This window comes from Echinops telfairi, unplaced genomic scaffold (genome assembly GCF_000313985.2).
Source record: "Echinops telfairi isolate 266 unplaced genomic scaffold, ASM31398v2 ScPeMD7_60;HRSCAF=208, whole genome shotgun sequence".
In the NCBI taxonomy this organism is placed as follows: domain Eukaryota; kingdom Metazoa; phylum Chordata; class Mammalia; order Afrosoricida; family Tenrecidae; genus Echinops; species Echinops telfairi.
The window spans coordinates 3,667,052-3,688,109 of record NW_022103958.1 but is presented as its reverse complement, the minus strand read 5'-3'; the positions used below and the strand labels follow the sequence as shown (position 1 = coordinate 3,688,109).

Here is a 21,058-nt window from a genome sequence, read left to right as displayed (position 1 = left end):
CAAAGAGGTCGCGACCCACAGGTTGAGAACCGCTGCTTCATAGGAATAGCCAGTCTCATCCTTCTCCCGAGGAGCAGCTGATGGATTTGAACTGCTGACTTTGTGGTTAACAGCCCAACTAGTAGTCCACAAAAGGGAGAAGAAAAAGCAAGCAGTGAGTGAAGGCTAAACTATTGAGGTGGGGGTGGGGGGGTGGGGAATTGATTAGTAGTTTAAGTTTGAATACCAAGTTGAGTACCTGGAATGTTGAAATGTAAACCCTTACCTAATTTACAATATAGAAAAATGGAAGAAAGAAAAGACATGTTTATGAAAAAGGAAAACAAAAAGGCGCCCACCTGGATTTCCTTTACCCCTTTTCTGGGTACCAGGGCATTTGTAGCTCTCAGCATCAGGGCTCACTGTTCTCCGGGGCTTCCCATCTGCTTTGGCCAGGCCTCTGGGCTCTCCCGCTAGTCCATGGCTCTCGAATCTTACCGGCTAAGGCTTTTGAGCACCCTGGGACTTGATACCTATCCTAAATGGCCAGGAGCTTCGATTTCCTCCTCCTATCTTCTATTTGGGGCTCCAATGGTCTCTACAGGTTGTTTTTGCTCTATTCTTCCCAATTTATAAAGGCTCCCCTCAGTGGAGAAAGAAGAAAATCAGGGTTGACATTGCTTTCTGCCTCATGAACGCTAACCTGACACCTTCATCCTGCTGCTTCCTCTTGTGTGAGGAACAGAAGGATTTCTCTTAAGTTGTCGCCCCAAAATATGTACCAGACTTAGCTGCGTAAGAGTGACTGTACAATAGGTGATCAGCGAAAGTAGGTCAGAGGTTATTCTCCTTAACATCAGCCATCTATAGTGGCTAGACTATTAGTCTGACTCACCCTAAATAAGACCCACTCCCTTCTGATAAGGATAGTGGTGGTCTGTTTACTTGCAGGAGATTAGAGGGCAAACCCGCCCAAGGATGACCAAGGTTAGATAGCCACTATCAGCTGTCTAGATCAAGCAGACACCACTGTTTATCCCACAACAAATGTGGACACACCCCTAGGTGATCCCCCTCCTATTGATTGTATTGCCTATGTCGCTACCCCTCCCTGTGACTTAGGTTATTGTCTGCTATCAGGGGACTTGCATGCCTCCCAGAATAGTAATTGTCTGCTTTATTGTATGAGACACCAGAATGAGCACACTTGTTCAAGAATGAAATGTATTGCCCCTTTCTGTGATGTATGACTCTGTAATCAGATCCCCCTAAAGTGATATGATGCGTGGTTAGCAATAAATAATGCGGCTCCCTGGTTCTTGGCTCCCTGGTTCTTGGGAGGGTGGCTGGAGAAGGTGGCGAAGGAGGACAAAGCAGCGGCTTCTTCTCTGACCGCCAAGCCCCCTCCACGAGGACCATCAAGCGGAGCTGAGGTGAGCGATGCTACCATGAGTTGCGTCTGACTCCATTACTTGACTCCATCCTTTAACTCTCATGCTCTCTACGACTTTACTATAATCTCTACTTATCATCGCTGTACAATTGCGCCTACCGAACCTGTGATGTTTGGTGGGGTTCCCTCTCTCCTTTAAGCCCACACTCTGGCTCGGACCAGGCCGGGCGCTACCCTGGATTGGCGGCACCCTCTGCAAGTCTCAGTGCATCATAGCCATCACCCTTCCCTCTCACTTTCCTCCCGACCTTTTCCTTTTTGAGCTTTTCAGCGAGCTTTCAGCTCCCCTCACCCGACCCCCTCCCTTTTATGTGCAGGAATTCCCTACAGATGGGCTGCCCTAGTTTCCTACTTCAGAGCTGCCTATTCTCACAGCAAAGCTCTCCTTTTGGGGCTGTAATTTTCCTCTAAGCCATCCTAGCACACTGTCTTGAGAGAACTATGGCCAGGGTGCTCCTTAGAGACAAGGATGGCAACACATACTTTGGACTTGTTAGCACAGAGACCAGTCCCTGGAAAAGGACATCGTGTTTCTTAATATGATTGGATGACTGAATTGTATGATATGCTAAGTATATGTTAACAAAGCCAGTTTCTGGAAAGGACACCGTGCTTGATGAAGGCGAGAGGCTGTGAGAAGCGGAAGCCCCTCAACGAGATGATGGACACGGTGGCTGCAACGATGGCTCGGACAGGGCAACAATTGGCACAGGACCGGGCCGGGTTTGCTCTGCTGTGCGTGGGGTCACCATAAGTTGCAACGGACTCAATGGTGCCTAACAACAACAACCCAACAACTGTCACCCATGACAATGTCCTCTCCATGGGAGCTGCTCCCCCGCCTTCCTGCTGAGCAGTCAGGGGAATTGTCTGGTGGAAGAAAGTGACATTGAGAAGGAAAGACACACTGGAGGGGAAAGAATGGATCCTTATTAATTTATAATGAAAGGGATAGAGGCCGACGTACCTATATTTATAGGTTAAGTATTAAGACAGCAGGCAGACTTTGGGCCTCTCCTCAAGGCCTCCCTTAACACAAGAACACTTTGTTCTGATAACCTAACACTCTCTGATACTCACCTTCCCGACACCATCGCTGAAGACAAACTGGGGGCATAAGCAAAAGTGGTGAAGAGCGCGGACGGTGCCTGGCTATCAAAAGATATAGCATCTGGGGGTTTAAAGGCTTGAAGTTAAACAAGTGGCCATCTAGCAGGGAAGCAAATAAGCACACATGGAAGAAGGACACCAACCTGTGTGATCACGAGGTGTTGACGGGATCAGGTATCAGGTATCAAAAGATCCAAAAAATGATGTCAGTATGACAAATAAGGGGGGTTGGAGCGGAGACCCAAAGCCCATCTGTAGACAATTGGATATCCCTCCACAGATGGGTTATAAGGAAGGGATGATTCGACTAAGGTGCAGTATAGCACCTAAGAAACACATCATTCCTCTAGTTCCTGGATGCCCCCCGCCCCTGCCCCGCACACTACCATGACCCAATTCTACCTTACAAACCTGGCTAGACTGGAAAACACACATTGGTACAGATAACAGCTGTGGACACATGGAATTCAGGACAGATAAGCCCCTCAGGAACAGCAGTGGGAGTAGCGGTATCAAGAGGGGAGGGGGATGGTCGGGGAGGGGGAGGGAGAGAAAGGGGGAGCCCATCACAAGGTTGGCTATATAGCCCATCCCCCAAAGGGGGCTAATAACAAAAATGTGGGCGAAGGGAGACAACAGACAGTGTTAGATACGAAATAATAATAATTGGTCAAGTATTCACAAGGGTGGGAGAGGGGGAGGGAGGGGAATAAAGAGGAGCTGTTACCAAGGGCTCAAGTAGAAAGAACATGTTTTGGAAATGATGATGGCAACCTATGTACAAATATGTTTGATACAATTGATGTATATAGGAGCTGTAAGTGCCCCCAATGTTATAAGAGCTGTAAAATGATTGAAAAGAATGGCTATATAAATATCGTTAGGTGCCATTGAGCCGGTTACAACCCGTCACGCCCCCACGTGCCACAGACCAAAGCACAGCCCCCTCCTGCATCCTCCTCACCACAGCGGTCGTCTGGGGGAGCCCAGCACTGCACCCACTGCGCCCATCCATCTCTGTGAAGGCCCTCCTCGTTCTCGCTGCCCTTCCATTTTACGGAGCCTGGTGTCCTCCTCCAGGGACTGGTCTCTCCTGACGTGTCTAAAGTCTGAGGGTAGAGCAGGTACTCACTGCTCAGCTGGTCACCGAGTGGTCTTCCCAGACAGCGCCATCCGGGCCTCTGAGCCCGACGGGTGTGCACCCACAGACCGGGCTTCTCATGGGAAGGCTCCCACAGCCTGTCCCCTCCCAGGCCTGGCGGTGCTGCTGCTACCTGCTGTTAGGGGGTCCTGACTCCAGGCAGCCCTGCATGTTACAGAGCAGAACTTCTCCCCGCCCCCTGCCCCCCAAGCTCTCCTTGGGTGCAATCTTTATAGTAGCTGTCGTCAAGGGGGGAGCAAGCAGGCTTTGCTTTTGAATCCTAACTCCTCTGACGACCAGTAAGTTGGTTACATCGCTGAGTGTCCATTTCCCCCACCTGCAAAGCGGGGCTTGTAGCTGGCTCCGGAGGTGACTACCTGAGACGGTGAAAGGCCGAGGACCTGGGCACACTGGGTCTCAAGAAACACGAGCTCCTAGGCTTTTGGGGTTTATTTCCGGGTGGCCCGAGTTGATTTTTCCTTTCCCAGTCCCAGAGGTCTCCTTTGAACAAGGTGTCGCGCACTGCCTGCAGTCGATTCTGGCTCAGAGTAACTGCAGGGCATCTCCAAACTGCTCGGTCGGTTTCTGAGGCTGTAACTCAGACAGCCTCGTCTTTTTCCCGGGGAACTCCTGGTGCTATTGAACCACAGACCTTTGGGTTAGCAGCCCAGTGATCAAGAACCAGGTGGAGGGTCGCCTGCCTTTCAGGAGCCACGTGGCTGTACGTTTGAAAACAGTCCAGTTCAATGGATGGGGTTCTAGTAGGCAGATCCTGGACTCCAGGCCCTCCCGACATGCCTCTGACCAGGCCTGGCCAGTAGGCAGTAGAGTACCCAGCCCCCGCCACATGTATGAGTTCATCTGTCAGCTCTCCTGGGGGAGTTTTGCTGAAGCAATTTGAGATTGTTCCATCTTTCTCTGGAACCAACACCCATGAGGGACATTGCCAGCTGGCACCTTGTGGACAGAGCGAGCCTTAGAGGGACATGACGTGTCCTCAGGTGGGCAGACCTGGGGGTGGGGGGAGGACGAGTCCCGGTGCCCTGTTGGAATCACTGGGTTGCTTGCTCGCTCACTGCTTGCGACCTCGAGCCAGGGCCTTCCTTCCTTAATTAAACCAGTGTGCGTGCGCTTCTGGGTCTACCCCCACGACAGTCGCCACAGAACTGCCATCGCCAAATCAGAGACTCGCTCTTAAGTGTCATGTGGAATTCCCGGCGACCCTCTGGTCAGCAGAAAAAAGAGCATGGGCAGAGTAGACGAGGGATCAAACCCTGGCTTTGTTATTTATTATTCTGGGGCAAGTCAGTTAAATTACCTGAGCCCACTTTTCTATGGTATGGGGGTCACATTTTGTGTCTATGCTTGTTTTATGGGTTTGGGATAATGGGTATATGGATAAACCACATAGTTGGCCCTCAATAAGCATCCTACTACTATTAGGTAGGGTAGCAGGGGCATAGAAGAGATGTCAAGAATCTTTTCCTCTGTATGGTAGCCTGCAGATACTGAACCAATTCATATTTCTCATATTTTGTATGTTACACCACTTAGTGACCAGGACTCCGTGCTGATTGGGGCTTGGACCAAGCAGAGAACTGAAGAGGCTTTGGGGAAAAGCTGGAAGAAGAGAGGGGGTGGACAGGAGTTGAAAAGCTGGAGAGATGGAATTAGGCTTGTTTAAAACATATGAGCACAGAACTTTACACCCACTTTCTATTTATAAATATCCCAGTCTCTCAGGCTGGCTCCTTCTGCACCAGGCCTCGATGGAAGAGAACAGGTGCAGAGAGACGCTGCTGGGAAGGTACCAGGGGGGAGCTGCAGGCTGTGGGAGGGGAGCCGGGACTGGCGGCTTGGCCTCGGGGTGTCAGGACTCAAGGATCCCAGAGGCCATGAGTCACAAAGGAGCTCCTGCTGGAGAGAAGTTTCTCATATTTTGCCAGAGACTTGTGTACAGAAGACCAGGCTGCCCTCTGTGCCCTGGTCCAGAGTTATCTGCCCTGCATGGGGGTGGGCGTGGGGGTGGGGTGGTGGCAGGAAGACAAGATAGGAAGCTATTGGCACAGCTGAGCAGAAATGACAACCAAAGTGGAGGAGGTGGAGGGGGCCAACTCCAGAGGCTTTTCTGAGGAGCAGAGCAGTGATGTCTTGGAAGTAGAGAGGACGCTGTCAGCTCCAAGGTTTTTAGCTGGGGACATAAGGGGGCCATGACATGATGCCAAGCACCACGGAGGGCTTGGAGGGTTGAGGATCCTGAGTGGACATCCGTTCCTTCAACAAATGATTTGGTATCTACCGTGCCAGTCACTTCTAGGGGCGCCCTGGAGATGGCAGAAGAAAGGCACAGGAGGGCTCAAGAGGCATGTGCTTTCAGTTGTGCCGGTCTTTCCCACCTCGACCATCTGGCCCATGTCATTGTCTGTACTTCCAAAGGATGCCTTCCCCTTCCAACGAGTCCAGTGCCAACATTAGCCACTGCGTACCCAATGCTGATGAGGTGCCAGGGGCTGTCCTAAATGTCAGACTCCAGTAAGGGCAGCACGCCCCTCCATTTACAGATGAAGTCTTTGAGGTGTCAGCACGGTGTGTTCCCAAAGTGGACAATACTGCTCCCTCCGGGCACTGGAATGATCCAGGGGGGCTGCAAGAGCAGATACCCAAACTTTATCCTGGGTTATAATAGAAAAATGCTGTTGCAGGGGTTGGGGAGAGTTGGGGTAGGTGGGGGAGGACAGAGTAAAAAAATGTTTTTTTCCTGAAAATGGGGTAGTAGGCCCAATGAGTTTGGGAACGTCTATTTAAGATGTCAAGGGACTTGCCCAAGGTCGCATGCCGGTGGTGACAGCGCTGGGAATGGAATGCCACAGCTTGTTCTATTCATCCTCCCATTCTTCCCAAACCAGCTCAAAGACCACTACTTGGCGCAACTTTCTGAGCTCCCCCAACTGAAGCAAGCTTTCCTGCTGGTGGGTCCCTGGCTGCTGTTTCCCCTTGGTGGCATTTACCGCCTTGCTCAACAGAAACCACAGAGGTGCCCTCTACTCACGGCCTGGGCGCGGCAGTTTTCCTTACATATGGCTTTAATCCTCCCGACATTCGTGTGTGTGTGTGTGTGTGTGTGTGTGTGTGTGTGTGTGTGTGTGTGTGTGTTTGAGCACCATGAAGGGTGGTGGCCCTGCGCCAGGTTTCCATTTCCGCTGGTCCTTCTTGTTCCCAAAGGACGGTCTCACCCCTCATCCGTATTTTCAGAGCCAGGAAGGCTGGGCTCAGACAGGATCAAGAAGCAGAAGGTGCAGTTGTGGCTCTTGTCCTTATCTAACCCCTGGCTCCTCCGGCTACCCTGCTTGGAGATGAACTGCAAGCCCAAATGGATTTTCCACAGCCATGCTGAGTTCCCAGAAAAGTGCCCATTCTTTCGGCTGCCTTAGTGAGGCAGAGGCTGGTGCTAGAAGTTTCTCTTGCTTCCTGTGCCATCTTGGAGGCCGAGAGAGGGCAGCGTGAGTTTAATCCTCTCTCAGGACGCAGTGAACACCTCAGCGCCACACTTGCTCCCCTCCCTCCCTTTCCCCTGGTCTCTTTCTCCTGAAAGCGCTGTGCTCTCGCCAGCCTCTGGCCGGTTGTAAGTACCCAGCTGAATCTGTTAAAAAGCAATTTTCCTTCAGGGTTCTACGAAATTGATTCCAGAACAGTTGGAACTTTAGTGCAAAATCTGCCTAATTTGTCCCAGACATGAGATCTGGGGCCCAGATGTACAGAGAATCCCACTTGTGAGACCAAGTCGAAATGGGCTCTGCCATTTTCTCAGGAGCCTAGGTCCTCCAGACGATGACAGATTAGAAGTGTGTCCTGGGGGAAAATAGGCCAGCCCCCACAGCTAATCACGAGTTCAGTAAGCGTTAACTGTACAGTTAAGATACAGAGATTATAATAAAGTCATAGAGAGCATGAGATATAGGAGAGTCAAATAAAGAAGTCAGACACATTTCATGGTAGCATGCTCACCTCCTGGATGGCCATGATCTTAAGGTCCACACAGAGTGAGCTGAGGTGCGATGGGGGCAGGGACCGCTGGCCAGCTGGAGCTGGTTTATTGCTAACCAAGGCTTATAACTACTTGGGAAGGGGGCGATTACAGGAAACCACACATCACAGGAAGGGGATGCACAATAGGCATAAGCGTGACAGGATGGGGATGAGCTAGGGTGTGCCCATAGGAAGCGGGAGGGGGGGGACTAGAGGTATACATGTGACAAGATGGGCGGGCCCTAGATTCATGAAGGAGGCCTAACCTTGGTCACCCTTGGGTGGGCTTGACCTCTCAGGGGTCTCCTACAAGGAAACAGACAACTACTATCCTTGCCCGAAGGGAGTGGGCCCTACTTGTTGTGGGATAAACAGTGGTGACTGCTTGCTCTAGATGGCTGATAACCCTTAGGGAGGATAACCCCTGACCTACTTCTGTTGACCTCCAAGTATCTAGTGATTGGCCACATGTAGCAAGCAGCTTAGTTTGGCATATATCTGGGGGAGACAACTTGGGAGAAATCCTTCTGTTTCCCACAGTGTGTGTGTGTGGGAGTGGGTGGTGAGACTGTCGGCGTCCGGAGGCCCAGTCCCTGGAGAAGGACATCGTGTTTGGGAAAGCAGATTAGCACAAAAAGTGAAGGCCCTCAACGAGGTGGCTTCAACCATGGGCTCAAACATAACCACTGTGAGGGCGGCACAAGATGGGGCAGTATCGCTTTATTGTACATGGGTCACTGTGCGCCTGGACTGACTGACTCTCTTGTACCGTGTACCATCATCCTGTGGGAGAGACTTCTCATCCAGCTCCCAGGGCCACACATGTATGGGAAACTCATGGAAAGTAAACTCCTACAGTTGCTTTATAAAAAACCAACCCCCAATCCTCGTTTGGGTGCACGCCACGCTCCCCGCCCATCCCCTCCGCTCCCCCCACCGACCTGAGACAGTCTGCAGAGCAGCTACTGCTCAGTTGGCCAAAGAACTTTCATTTAGAACTTCCCTTCACACTAAAAGTCAAAGCAGAAAGTGCCACCTGTTCACATTGGAGACGATGAGGGATTAAGAGAGTGTGGGTTATCGGTAATGGCTTTACACCCAAAGGTCTCTGAAAAGGAAACAAACATTTCGTCAATCTGCTTATATTAAAACAAGAAAAATAAACAGTGCCAAGGGCAGAACCCACCCAATCCGCAGGGACGGTCTCCCGGCACGCGTTCAAATAGCCGGCCTCCTGAAGACTGGCCACAAGCGGTGTCCTCCAGCTGTACTGGACCAGCGGAACTTCTAGAAAGAAATCCTGTGTTGTAACTGCTTTTCACTGTACAAACCAGCTTAATGGCCTACTATCGGCGTGGCGTCCATTTCTGTTTCCAGTTGCATTACCTTCTACCTGTCATACACGGACTCGAGGCAGAGGTGTTTGGGGTACGTTTCATTTCTGCAGCAGCAAGAATGGGCTCTCCTCCGAAGGTGGCCGGTCCCTGGCTCACAGCTGCACTGGAAATGGGCGCTCTCCCCTCCGACCAACTACTGATCCTTTTGGTGTATTGGCCACTTGTTGCGTGGCAACTCACAACCTTCACGTAGCAGTAAACAATGTTTTGTATCCGATAAAGCCAAGTTTTGAATCCAGCTGACACTACTGTCTGATTTTGGTGTTATTAATGGAAGATTCACTTGGTTTCCTGAACGGGGAGCCCTATCCTACCAGAGATGGAGTAGAACGGACAGGCTGGGGCCAGCAGTCCATGCCCCGCTGTCTGTGCCTCACACCGGCCGCAGTGCCATGGCACCAGCTCCAGCGCCTCCAAGAGCAGCCAGATGGAACCCTGCCCGGTCTCCGGCCATCCTCACAATCCTTATTTGAGCACCTTGTTGAAGCCCCTGTGCCAATCCATCTCATTTAGGGTCTTTCTTTTTCTCCAACCTTCCATTTCACCAAGCTTGACGTTCTTCTCCCAGGAGTATGACTGGGGCAGCTCGTGAAGGCTGAGGGTTCAGGGGACCTATTGTTAAGGGCTGAATATTCACTCCACTCCCCCCACCGGTTTCCAACATGGAGGGGGTGGGGTGCTGACCCCGCTGTGTGTGCTCTGGGCCTGAACAAGGTTTCCAGTGTGTCCAGCTGGCTGGCTGTCAGCTGGTTGATCATTAGGAGCTAGGTGGAGGGCAAGTATGGAGACAAAGCCCTTATCGGCTTGGGAGGACCAAGGCTTACAGCCTAGGAAACACTTCAGCAGGCCAGAGGACATCGCTGGCACAGGAAAATGCAGCCATGGCTAGGTGTGTTCCCATAAACCTGTGAGAAGTCAGGTGTATGGTTAAAATTCCTTTCATATCCTAGTTGGCTGACCTATCTTTTTACAGGCCCCCTCCACCCCCCTGAAGTTCCAGGCCCTCCCCATGCTTTTCTTCAAGGCCACAGTGACCACCGAACTCCCTCGGGGCCATCTCCTGGCAACTTAGCCTGGACCTCTTTATCTTTATGGACTGAGTCCGTTAATTCTTTCTTCCTTATGCAAAAGCTTCTACATCTGCACTACTGAATCATCTCCACCTCTCATTCTGTGAAGTTTGAAGGAGGACCAGAGGGGCTGGGCCCCTGCTGGATCTCGACCGTGGATCCAGTAGGATGTTAGTGAATGTGATTCCCACCCTCTAGAATAAAATGACTGGGCTAGCACCTGGAGTAAATCCCAGGACTGGCGGAAATTCTCAGCAGCCCAATTTCCAATGTCCTAAACCAAAGCCTGGGCGCCCCCTGGTGGCAGACTGCCCACAGACCACAGACCCAGTTCTCAAACTAGAAGCAGGGGAGGGAGGCCCTGCACAGAAGCCACAGGACAAACATGGAACGTTCTCCTAGAGCATCTTTACTTGAAGATTACCATTTTTTGTTTTGGGGCAGGGGGAGGGGTGAGGGAGGTAGGAACTACAAAACATTTTTAAATTCAAACAAATGCAGAGAATAGTGACCAGAATAGAAAATTTACATGACTTTTTGGAGACATAGTAGAGAGGCCTTGAGGACACTTCCTTTACGCTGTGTGCATCCGGTGGCTCCTGGGCCCAGGGGACGGGCACCCTGCATGCTCACTCTTGCCCACAGTAGGGGGTGGGGGGTGGGGGGCCTGACAGACAGGGGATAAAAGGGGAAACATGTTTGGCAATGTCCGGGGGATCCTAAACCAGCGAAACCACGCGCTCACTGTACAGCACTTTACCCTGTGTGGAGTCAGATCATCCCTCCTCCAGGGGTTTCTTCTTCCCACACGGGTGTGGCCTTGCCAGAGGCGGGGCACTGAGGGCGTGGGAGGATGAGATAAATGGCTCAATGGAAGAGAGAGAAGGGTGTGATAATGTGATGGAAGGACGGGCACAGACAATTCTTGGAGAAGGGGCAGTGGTAGCTGTGGGGTTGGCTTCTCATACTTCATGTGGAAACAAGAACTTTTCGGGGGCGGGGGGTGGGGGTGGGGAGAGGTCATTACCCTTCTCTTCCCTGGATATGTCTTCTGCAGGATGCAAGATGGAGTTCATTTCAGAGGGGCTCCCGGAAGCTGAGGCCTCCCGGGGTCAGGGTTGGCACGGAAAGGAATTGAACAGTCGCGTCTGTAGCTTCTACAATTTTATCAAACTCTTCCTACTCCTTGGGATTCTATTCTTCATGAAAAAGTTTAAAATGCAGACTAAAGTCACATGGCAATCTTGCCCGTACCTTTAGGGAAATAAAACTTTTTTCTCCTTCTCTGTTTAAGTTAAAAAGGGTCTGAAGCAAAGAAGGGTCACACTTCAGAAAAAGTTGGGGAGGGGGGTTTCAGTGGTGAATTCTGTGGTGTTGGAGAGGGGTGGAGAGAAAAAAGGCAGACACCAAACACCTCCATTTTCCCAAGATTAAATGATTATTAAAAAAGCGCGCCATCCTGTGTAGAAATCAGCATTCTCTCCCATAATTCTGTGCATCTGGGACTACAGAAAGGTCACTGTCCCTGCCCCACATCTTCAAATTAACATTCTCAGGTCACAACAGTAAGTCTTCCCAAAGGGGACCTTCCGGAAGAACAAGCTATTTCCTCGGCTCATATTTCCCTGGAAAAACAAAACACAAAATAAAGAACAGCATGAAGACGAGGTCAGCCAATGCGCAGCAGCAGAGTGAGACCCATCGGGGTGGTTTCTGGGAGCCACCCTGGAGGAGTGGTCTATGGCCTGCCTCCGGCCAGGCTGTGAGGGAGAAGGCCCCGGTTACTCAGCCAGCAGGCCCAGCGTGGACTGTGGGTCTGCCTCTTGCTGGCTGGGTTACCAAAGGAGCCAACAGATGAAACTCAAGTTTATGCTAGCTTCTATTTTTTAATGAACAGCCAGGTCTCCGAGGGATACTTTAAAATTCTTACAATTAAAATAAGAAGGTGTTCTTAGAAGAGTAGGCTCTGAAAGCTGAGGCCCAGTACACGTCCTGGTTCTCCCATATAGAGACTGTGGGACCATGGGTTATGTCCCTGGAGTATCTTTCCTGCTCTAAGCTATAGTGTCTTCCTGTGGCAGTGGGGAGAGGGTCCCCCACTGGGTTGTCTGAGGATGACATGAGTTGACACAGAGAGCTCTTAGCATGATGCCTGACAGATACTACATGGCCAGTCAAGACGTGCTGTTGCCCTGCACACTTAGAGGCCCACCCGGAGCCCGGGAAGGTGTGCTGACACCCATTAGAAAGCAGGGTCAGAAAGGTCACTTTCCGTGTAAATGGAGAGCAGGCCAGGTGATCGCTACCACAGAATCTGAGGTGCAGGATGAAACCCAGAAGGCCCAAGGTCAGGCCCTCATGGGAAGCGCTGGACTCACAGGGCAGCTTGCTGGGTTTGCGCGGAACCAGGCCTTTGTCAGAGGCACCGAGTGCCGTAAAGGGATGCAACCCAGAGCTTTTTCTCGTATTTTCTTCTGCCATCCTTCAAAACGCACTTCCCACTCAAGCTCACAGTCCACCTGTGACTTTGGTTTTAGTCCTGCTTTGCGGGGTCCCTCAGGACCTCCCTGGGAGCCCCCACAAATGCAAAGAAACCTACACGCCAATGGGTCTGCCTTGTTTCTCTGGGTCTTGCACAGTCCCCGAGTTTGGCAGGGCCAGTCCGACTTTTCTAGGGCTCTGTCAGTGGGAAAGATTTGCGTTCCCTTCTCCGATGGGTTTCTGGTGTCTCAGATTTGACCGTCATAATTGAAATTTCCCCTAACCGTACCGAGGAGCCCGGGGCAGAGTGGGTTCTGTTGGCCTGCCAGTTGCAAGGTCAGCAGTCCTTTCTAATACGACAGAGTTACAGTGCCGGAAACCCACAAAGACAGTTCTTCTTTCCTATAGGCTCACCACGAGTTGAACATTCTAGAAGTAAGAGACCAGCTCTCTCATTACCCACCATGATGGAGACTCTGCCATAGTTAACACTCATTTCTCAACTTCCTCACATCTATCACGCAGAAACATTTGAGTACACAAGGATATTCTCGGTTAAAAAAAAAAAGGGGGGGGAGAGCTTGAAGGAAAAAAAGTGTCTGAAATCGAGACCCTCATTTTAACAACAGGACAATGGGGGTCTGTGCCTGGAGCAGACTTGCAACTCACAGGGCTTCCAGAGAGCATTTAGGGGGTTGATTACTAAGCAAAGCATCACACTTCACTATGAGGAGATATATGTATCTATATGTACATCATTGCAAAAGGCTAAGGAATGGTAGATAAAGGCTGAGTCACAAGAACTAAGGCAGGATTCCAAGGATATTGTTTAAGGAAGCGCGCACACACAGACAAAACGAGAGAGAAATACCTCTTTCTGCAGCATGCACCAACAATCTATCCAAGAAGTAAATATTGGGGAGTAGGGAGGGCATCCACCAGCAAGCCTGAAGGAAGAAAAAAAAGATGAGCTACTCAGAGCCTCTCCAAGAGGTTGAAAAACCATTTTCAAAATGTTCTGTTACCCAGAGAGCTCTGGGAAAGGCAACTGTAATTCTTATGAAACAATTCTATTAGTGCAGGAAAAAGGACTGGGTATCAAAAAGAGGATTTGCCGACTACAGGCTTCAAATAAACAAGAACTTCAATCAACTATGTATTTTCTAAAGCATCTAGGTTTCTCACGTGTAGACAAATGACTCTTTAGAGCAGGGTCCTCAAACTACGGCCCGCCGAGGACATTTATCCGGCCTGCCGGGTGTTTTTGCCCCGTTTATTTTTTTACTTCAAAATAAGTTATGTGCAGTGTGCATAGGAATTTGTTCATAGGTTTTTTTTAAACAATAGTCCGGCCCTCCAACGGGTCTGGGGAACAGTGAACAGGCCCTCTGTTTAAAAAGTTTGAGGACCCCTGCTCTAGAGCAAAGTAATTATAAGACTAAAGAACGGGGCTAAGGGGGATTTAAAAATGAACTGCCAGCCACAACAATCCCACTATGACAACGGATCTAGACAAGAACTCTTTCTCAGGTTTAACCCATCATCATCATCATCATTCCTCTAAATCACTGTGAGGAAGAATAAATGTAAGTCAGCCTTCCAGTGGGCTCCAGGCTAGCAGACGACATCTGCTTTCCAAATGACAAGCAGAATGTAATGTGGCATGACAGTAAAATCCTGCTCCCAGCACTCCTTCCCCCACCCCCACCCCGCCAATAGTGATCTATTTGACATCTTGTTAAAAAACATGCCATGTTGAATGGCCTGTTGAGTCTAGGAGCATACTAAAACAGGTTTCCAATGATAGTAAGAGCTTCTATTCCACGAGGTAGACTCATCTGGAAGCTAGGAAGTGGAAACCAGAGGGGTCCACCACCACTCACCCTTCCCAGCTAAGGAGCTCCCCAAGGACCCTGCATCATCCTCCCCCCCCCCCCCCTCCTTAAAAAAGAAACCCTTCCTTTCCTCCAGGAAGCCCCCCAGAGGAAAAGCAGGTGCAGACTGCCATTCCACCTTGGACAGAGCTACGATAACGTTCATAAAATGGAGGTACAACACTGAAGAGGAAAAAAACCATTAAAATTAATTAGCTAGCGAGTTAGCCTTTTTAAGGATAGGACCTCTACTACTGGCAAGTGCATACTATTATTAAGTACTTGAGAACTATTTATTATGCCCTTCTCTACTCCAAACACAGACCTGAGGTAGCCGTTTGTACATAGAAATGGCTGCATGGGGCACACAGAGCAAAAGGAGAGGAAATTGGAGCGCAGTATCACCAGGGCTTTTCTTCCCCACCCCCACTTTCCTCTCAGGACTGCTCTGCCCAGCACACAGGCAGCCACCAGTCAGGATGGGAACAAGCAAGGCCCTGTACTCACCCACAGTTGTTGACAGCCATCAAGTTAGAGACAAGCACGAAAGGATAGGTCAACATACTGGCAAAAAACTATAAAGTGGTTAAAAAAAGAAAGAAGTCAGCCAGCTAGATAAATTCTTACTTTTATTTATTTATTCTCTTCCTTCTGTTCTCCTAAGGTCCTGTGGTCTGAGCCACTGTGATTATAACGACACCCCCAGGAACGGATAGATTAAACATTTTTGAGCTTAGGGATGCTTCTTCCTCTTTATATATCAGTACATCAAACATTCTAGCAAAAAGCCAGAAGACGACTTCTCTCATTCTACGACAAAGTCTTTAATTCAATTAAAACTAAACTACAGTATTACGAAAAAGGAAACACAACTACATATAATGAAGCATTTCAAAACAACCCCAAAGACAATCAGAAAACCCGAGCCTCCTTTGAAAGACAATTCTTTCATGGACCCGCTGAGAGTGCGGAGGATGACACTCTTGGGTGGGGCACGAGGATGTGCAGGCCAGGTGAGAAATGCCGATACCCCCGTGAAGCGCCAGCCCACGGGAGCTGTGTTACCGCGATTCAGTGGAGAGAGGCAGGGACTCGGTCATTCTTAGCCCTGACCAACATCCCCAAACTCTAGGGAGACCTTCCAGCAAGATCCCTGGTTGGTTCAGGCCAATGATGACCCAGCAGGAATAACAACAACCCAAACCACCCCCCACTCCTCCTAGAAGGTTTAGGGGATTATGCAAACTCACGCCTGTGACAGCCTGGGAATAACTCTTCATTTCACTCATGGTGGAAACCTAAAATAAGAACGCTGAGTCTGAAAATCAAGCTGATGCCAACAGCTCATTGTCCCCAACCACATCACTACGTGCCATACCTAAATAAGTTTCTGTTGACAGCATTAAGATGAGTTTTGATGTCTAAAACAATACCAGTTTCATGATGAGCATTAAAAGTCAGTGGTCAAAATCATCATCTTGATGTAACACCCACCACAGGCAAGTTCCTATCAGGTTCAGACGGGTTAGGACAAATGCAGGCACCACGGGATTTCAAAGCCAAAGAAACAGTAACCTTTTCCCCTGTCCTGGAAATGAGTCCATGAAAACCTGTATTTCCCGTCTATTTACAGTGTGCCAGACAATTGGCTACCTCGTCTACCCTAACAGGGTTCCAGATGCCTCTCCACTCAAGGACTCCTCAGACTGATTAGCGTCTTCTACTTCCTACCACACTCGGGCTGCCTGTGCACAGAAAGACTCCACAGCTGCAGAGGCAGGGGGACCAGTGCTTCTAGGAAAGGTTGATTCTCAAAACCTCCCCAGGCTGAAGTTTCTAGAAAGTCCAACATCAGAAAGCCCTTCTGGATGGGCCTGGGTAAACAGTAACACTGCTCCTCAGCTTCAGGGCGTCCCCCCACATTAGAAAGCAGGAAGGAAGTGATTTGATCCCCTTGAAGCACGATGCAGGGCCAGCTTGCTTGGGCATGCTCTGCACACCCGGGCAGCTCCTTTCTAGGGGTGGCTCTCTCTGGAAAGCAATGTGGATCAGTTCATTAGCCCTTGAAAACTCTATCACGGTCAGTCTGGCGGGAAGCCAAGCTCTCAGCTTGCTCTGAGGTGAACCTAACTGCAGACTGAACATCAATTCGGCACTGGCGCATCTTCCCCAAAGTCACCTACCCCACTGTCCAGTGCATAGGTATTGACGAGGTAGGCCAGTGAGTTACAGAGCCACAAAGAAATGATGTCACCCAGGAGGCGAGGAATAAGACCCCTGTGTGAAGAAACAAGGAAAAATAAGCACGGAGAATGTGATCAGTAAACAGATAAGTCACTTAGTATAAACACTTCTCAGATTTCAAAACTGTGCAGTGTCAAAGACACCAGGTGCCCAAAGCCAGCCCCTTTGCCTAGTTTGTTCCAGTTACCATGGCTGCAGCTCGGGCTCCTCCCTGAAGACTTTTGCTCCCATTTTTAAAATGCTGGCCAGCTTTCACCCTCTGAACCACGGCCAATGGCTCACCTCACTATTAATAGCTACAATTAAGACAGCCAGCAATTTACCAATATGAAGAGACTTAAATATGTTTTTTGCTAAATCATGTCATACTCCAATTTGGTAGAGCAGAAGATGAGAACAATTACCAAGTGAAACCAGTCTAAACTCAGAAAACACCTGAGACATCGATGGGGCACGTCTGCCAGCTTGGGTGACCCAGTTGGGGCAGCGTGCCACAGTGGGAAGAACATTATCCCATAGACTTTAGATCAGGGTCACGTGCCAGCACCGTGATTTGCCAGCTAGCTGACGGACCACAGATGAAATTTCCTGAGCATCATTAGTTTGTTGTTGTTTTTTTTAATCTGTAAGATGCGGGCAGTAATAGCTGTCCTATCTCAGCACATGATCCTCAGAAAAATCAAGAACGTGGAAAACTGGAAAATGTAAAACCCCTACTGAGGTACTAATGCAAAGTTTCTGCTGCTAAGAGGAGAGGCTACCAGTCTGAGTTCTTATGACATACGCCAAGAGGATCTCACACAACCAACTGCGTAAGAATTCTTTGCTCAGGGTAAGAAAAACGCGTTAGGTGACTTCTCCACTGTTTTGTTTAAATATCGCTTTTCTTCATTTCAATAACAACACACTGAGAAAGGAGTGAATTTGTTCAAAAGCAAACAAAAGTGCCCTCATTTTAAATGCTTCCAAGGTCCCGAGGAGCAAGTTGGAGAGCTTTAGCCCCAGAAACTTCAAACCAGGAGGCAGACACAGAATGGTACACCTCACCCCTCCCTGGTCCCCCCAGGGCTACACGAAAACCCACCATCCTTTAGTTTCACTGCAGCTTTCTACCCCCCCACCCCACCCAAATCAACCTGTACTCACGCAAAAAACCCTAGGATGCCCTCTTCTCGATAGATGGTCACTATGGAGTCGCCAAGTCCACTAAATACACAAGAAGGTAAATAGGCAACAATTACAAAATCATTCACTGTACAAACAATGTAGAACAAGTCATCACTTGAGACAAGCTCATTTATACCACACACCCCCTTTCTAGCACCCTCTCACTCTGTCGAGGGGGTTGAACCTGCACAGAATGAAGGTACTAGGACCTAAGGGTGCCATCACATGGGGTTGGGCTAGGTCTGGGGTTCAGCAGCCAGCAGCTGATTTTGAGACCCCGGACAAGGCTCTTAACACCGGCTTGAACCCATTTCCTCCTGTCTACTGTTGTTTCCAGGGAAGCTCAAAATGAGTTAAGACCCTATGGTGTATGGTGTGTTCTGGGAAACTGCACACGCAGGGCGACGCTCTACTCGAACAGCAGGAACACCTACCAGTATTTGGATTCTCTGCCGATGAACTGTACCATTGACCTCAGAGTGATCACTACAGAACAGAGCACAAGATTTTTAAAAACTGTGGCAAACCCAGTGGGACAGACGGCTTTTGTACTCAGAGACATTTTGTTACCTGGATGAACTGGATAAAAGTGAAGACAGACAAGCAAAGCAAATACCATGCAGGAAGAGGCAGGCCCCAGGCGGCAAACGTACCGTGGAAGGGATGTGTGATGAGGGTAGCAGCAGACCGAGCCATCATCTCGCGAGTCGTCTAGAAACAACCAACACACACTTGGTGTCTGCATGGATGACCCTGAGGTGCTCCTGAGGGGGCGCGGACAGGGGACTGACTGATGTAACTGGAAGGGAACTGCCCAGCATGCCTGCCTTAAAATCAGGGAGGAGAGGCCCAAAGGAGATACAGTATAATCATCTCCTTCTGCTCCACCTTCCACGCTTAGATTTCAGTGTTCTCTTATCACTAGCTGCAAAGCAGGTTCTGTGGTTTTCCCAGTTTTACAGACAAAAGAAAAACAAAACCAGAAGTGAGGCAGAGCAGGTCAGAGCAAAGGTCCAAGAGCAGGAAGAAAGCAATGAGGCCTGCCCTGAGGCTACTGGGTGGCTCGGGGTAACTATCAGCCTCTTCATTCTGTACCAATTTCCTGGGGAGGAGGACTTTGTTTGCAACCAGAGCCCTACAAGGGTGCAGCACCGCAGTTGCCCGTGGTAGCTCTCCCAGCTGCTCGTCCAATGCAGCACTCTACAGAGCAGAAACAGAGGACTTCGAATCACAGCACTTGGGCGCTGGATCTGATTGAATGGGTTCTGACCCTTAGTGACCTCATGCACTTCAGAAGGAAACACTGCCTCAATCTTGTGCCATCTTCACAATTGTTCGTATGCTTGAGCCCACTGTTGCAGTTAGTTATCAATCTATCACCTTGAGGGCCTTCCTTCCTCTTCTGGAGACTCCTCTAACTGTCCGGGAAAACATGCCCAAAGTACAAGGATCAAGTCTCGCCACCCTTGCCTCAAGGGAGCATTCTGGACATACTTCTTCCAAGACAGACTTGTTTGTCCTTTTAGCAGTCCATGGTACTTTCAATATTCTTCGACAGCACAATTCAAATGCATTGATTCTTCTTTAGTCTCCCTTATTTGATGTCCAACTTTCATATGCATCTGAGGCAATTGAAAATACTATGGCAGGTCTAGCTTTCATTTACTTTTTGCATTTAAACATTAGAGTTTGTCAGTTCAGAGACACCTCCTCCCGCACCACCACTCCAGGAGTAGTTTTGAGAAGATCTTGTAGGGCTTACTAGAGTTAATCCACTGCCATCAAATCATTTAGACTCATAGCCACCCTATATGGGATTTCTGAGGCTATAAATCTTTATGGGTGGAGACAGGCTTTCTCCCTTGGAGTGACCAGTGGGCTTGACCTGCTGGCCCTGCAGTTAGCAGTTCTGCACTAACCCAACAGCACCACCAGGGCTCCATTGGGGGTGCTGAGACTTACTTAAAACTGTATGCATACAGTAAGAGGCTGCAACTGGGACCACACTAGGGACAATCAGACATCAAGATGTTGGGCATGAAGAAATGCCAATGGCAGAAGAGGGGGTGGATGGGAAATAAGTCAGGACAAAAGCATCCTTGTACACGTGATACCATCATGCAGTATGATGGGCCTGGCCATTGTCTTATAATTATTTATTTATCATGTCATTTTTGTACCACAGGATCTCAATTCTCTCCATGGTAAAGAAGAAATCCGAGGGTAAAATTGAGTCTTTTCTGCCCCATGGTAGTAAAAACCTACAGGAAGGAGAAGGGCTCACTCCTTTCACTTGATTTGGATCCCACCCCAAGTACACAGGTCCATAGCCCAGATTCATCTCTTACCTCCTTAATAACTCGATCAAAGGAAGACGAGGCATCTTTCTGGACATTTCCAGAACTTATTTCCTGAAAACCAAAGAGATTGTGAAGGTTTGAATGAGAACTCTTAAACTGATAACAGTCACTGAGAAGACCACGCAGCACAGTATGCGGGGGAAGGGAGCTCCCCTCCCCCCAAGTCAGCACCAACGTACGTACCTCAGGCTTCTCACAGTCCTGGTAATGCTAATATGAAAACAAGGGAGAGGGGGAGACAATTAAGGTTATTAAAGAGCCAGGTGAAAGAGAACACAAAACTAACACTCATTTGGCAGAAAGCAAAATCCAAATCCACTGCCAGAAAATCGGTTGTCTTGAAATAACCATCAGCAGCAGTTTCCCCAATGGGTGATGCTGTTCCTAGGGCGATGGAACAATCTGGGGGGCCTCCAAAAACAGATAGATACCTACACGCTATGCTCAATTGTGGGCCATAGCACAAAAACTTTAACTTGTGGATGTGGAGGGGTTAGGATGGGGGGAGTAAGTGAGTAATTGGTCTTTTCCCTAAAAAGGAGGTGGTATGCCAAATAAGTTTGGGAGCCTATGTTTTTCCCTTGAAACAGCTGGTAGGTTTGAACCACGGAACTTGTAGTTAGCAGCCCAATGCCGATGAACTTACAGCACCACCAGGGAAAGTGAAGATTTTTGGTGGGACCAAAACTTTCCAATGAACTTCTATGTGTGTGTGTGGGGGGGTCAGATGCGCAGGCATTCCCTCCCCTGAGGGAA

At 49.4% G+C, this 21,058-nt stretch overlaps 2 protein-coding genes across 2 annotated transcripts in view; both read right to left on the bottom strand.

Annotated features, from left to right (window-relative positions):
• Positions 1–7,745, bottom strand: part of C1QTNF4 (C1q and TNF related 4) — a 25,431-nt gene extending 17,686 nt beyond the window's left edge. The window contains exon 1 of the mRNA XM_004708440.2: positions 7,689–7,745. Within this exon, the coding sequence (XP_004708497.2) occupies positions 7,689–7,703 (15 nt within the window). The 5' untranslated portion in view covers positions 7,704–7,745. The remainder of the gene's footprint in view (positions 1–7,688) is intronic.
• Positions 7,746–10,564: 2,819 nt separating this feature from the next.
• MTCH2 (mitochondrial carrier 2) overlaps positions 10,565–21,058 on the bottom strand; it is a 17,655-nt gene continuing 7,161 nt past the window's right edge. The window contains exons 4-13 of the mRNA XM_004708441.2: positions 20,486–20,512; positions 20,291–20,353; positions 18,596–18,653; positions 18,377–18,428; positions 17,922–17,981; positions 16,715–16,808; positions 15,782–15,829; positions 15,039–15,106; positions 13,529–13,604; positions 10,565–11,801 (exon numbers count right to left, since the gene is read on the bottom strand). Coding sequence (XP_004708498.1) covers positions 11,715–11,801; positions 13,529–13,604; positions 15,039–15,106; positions 15,782–15,829; positions 16,715–16,808; positions 17,922–17,981; positions 18,377–18,428; positions 18,596–18,653; positions 20,291–20,353; positions 20,486–20,512 — 633 coding nt within the window. The 3' untranslated portion in view covers positions 10,565–11,714. The remainder of the gene's footprint in view (positions 11,802–13,528; positions 13,605–15,038; positions 15,107–15,781; positions 15,830–16,714; positions 16,809–17,921; positions 17,982–18,376; positions 18,429–18,595; positions 18,654–20,290; positions 20,354–20,485; positions 20,513–21,058) is intronic.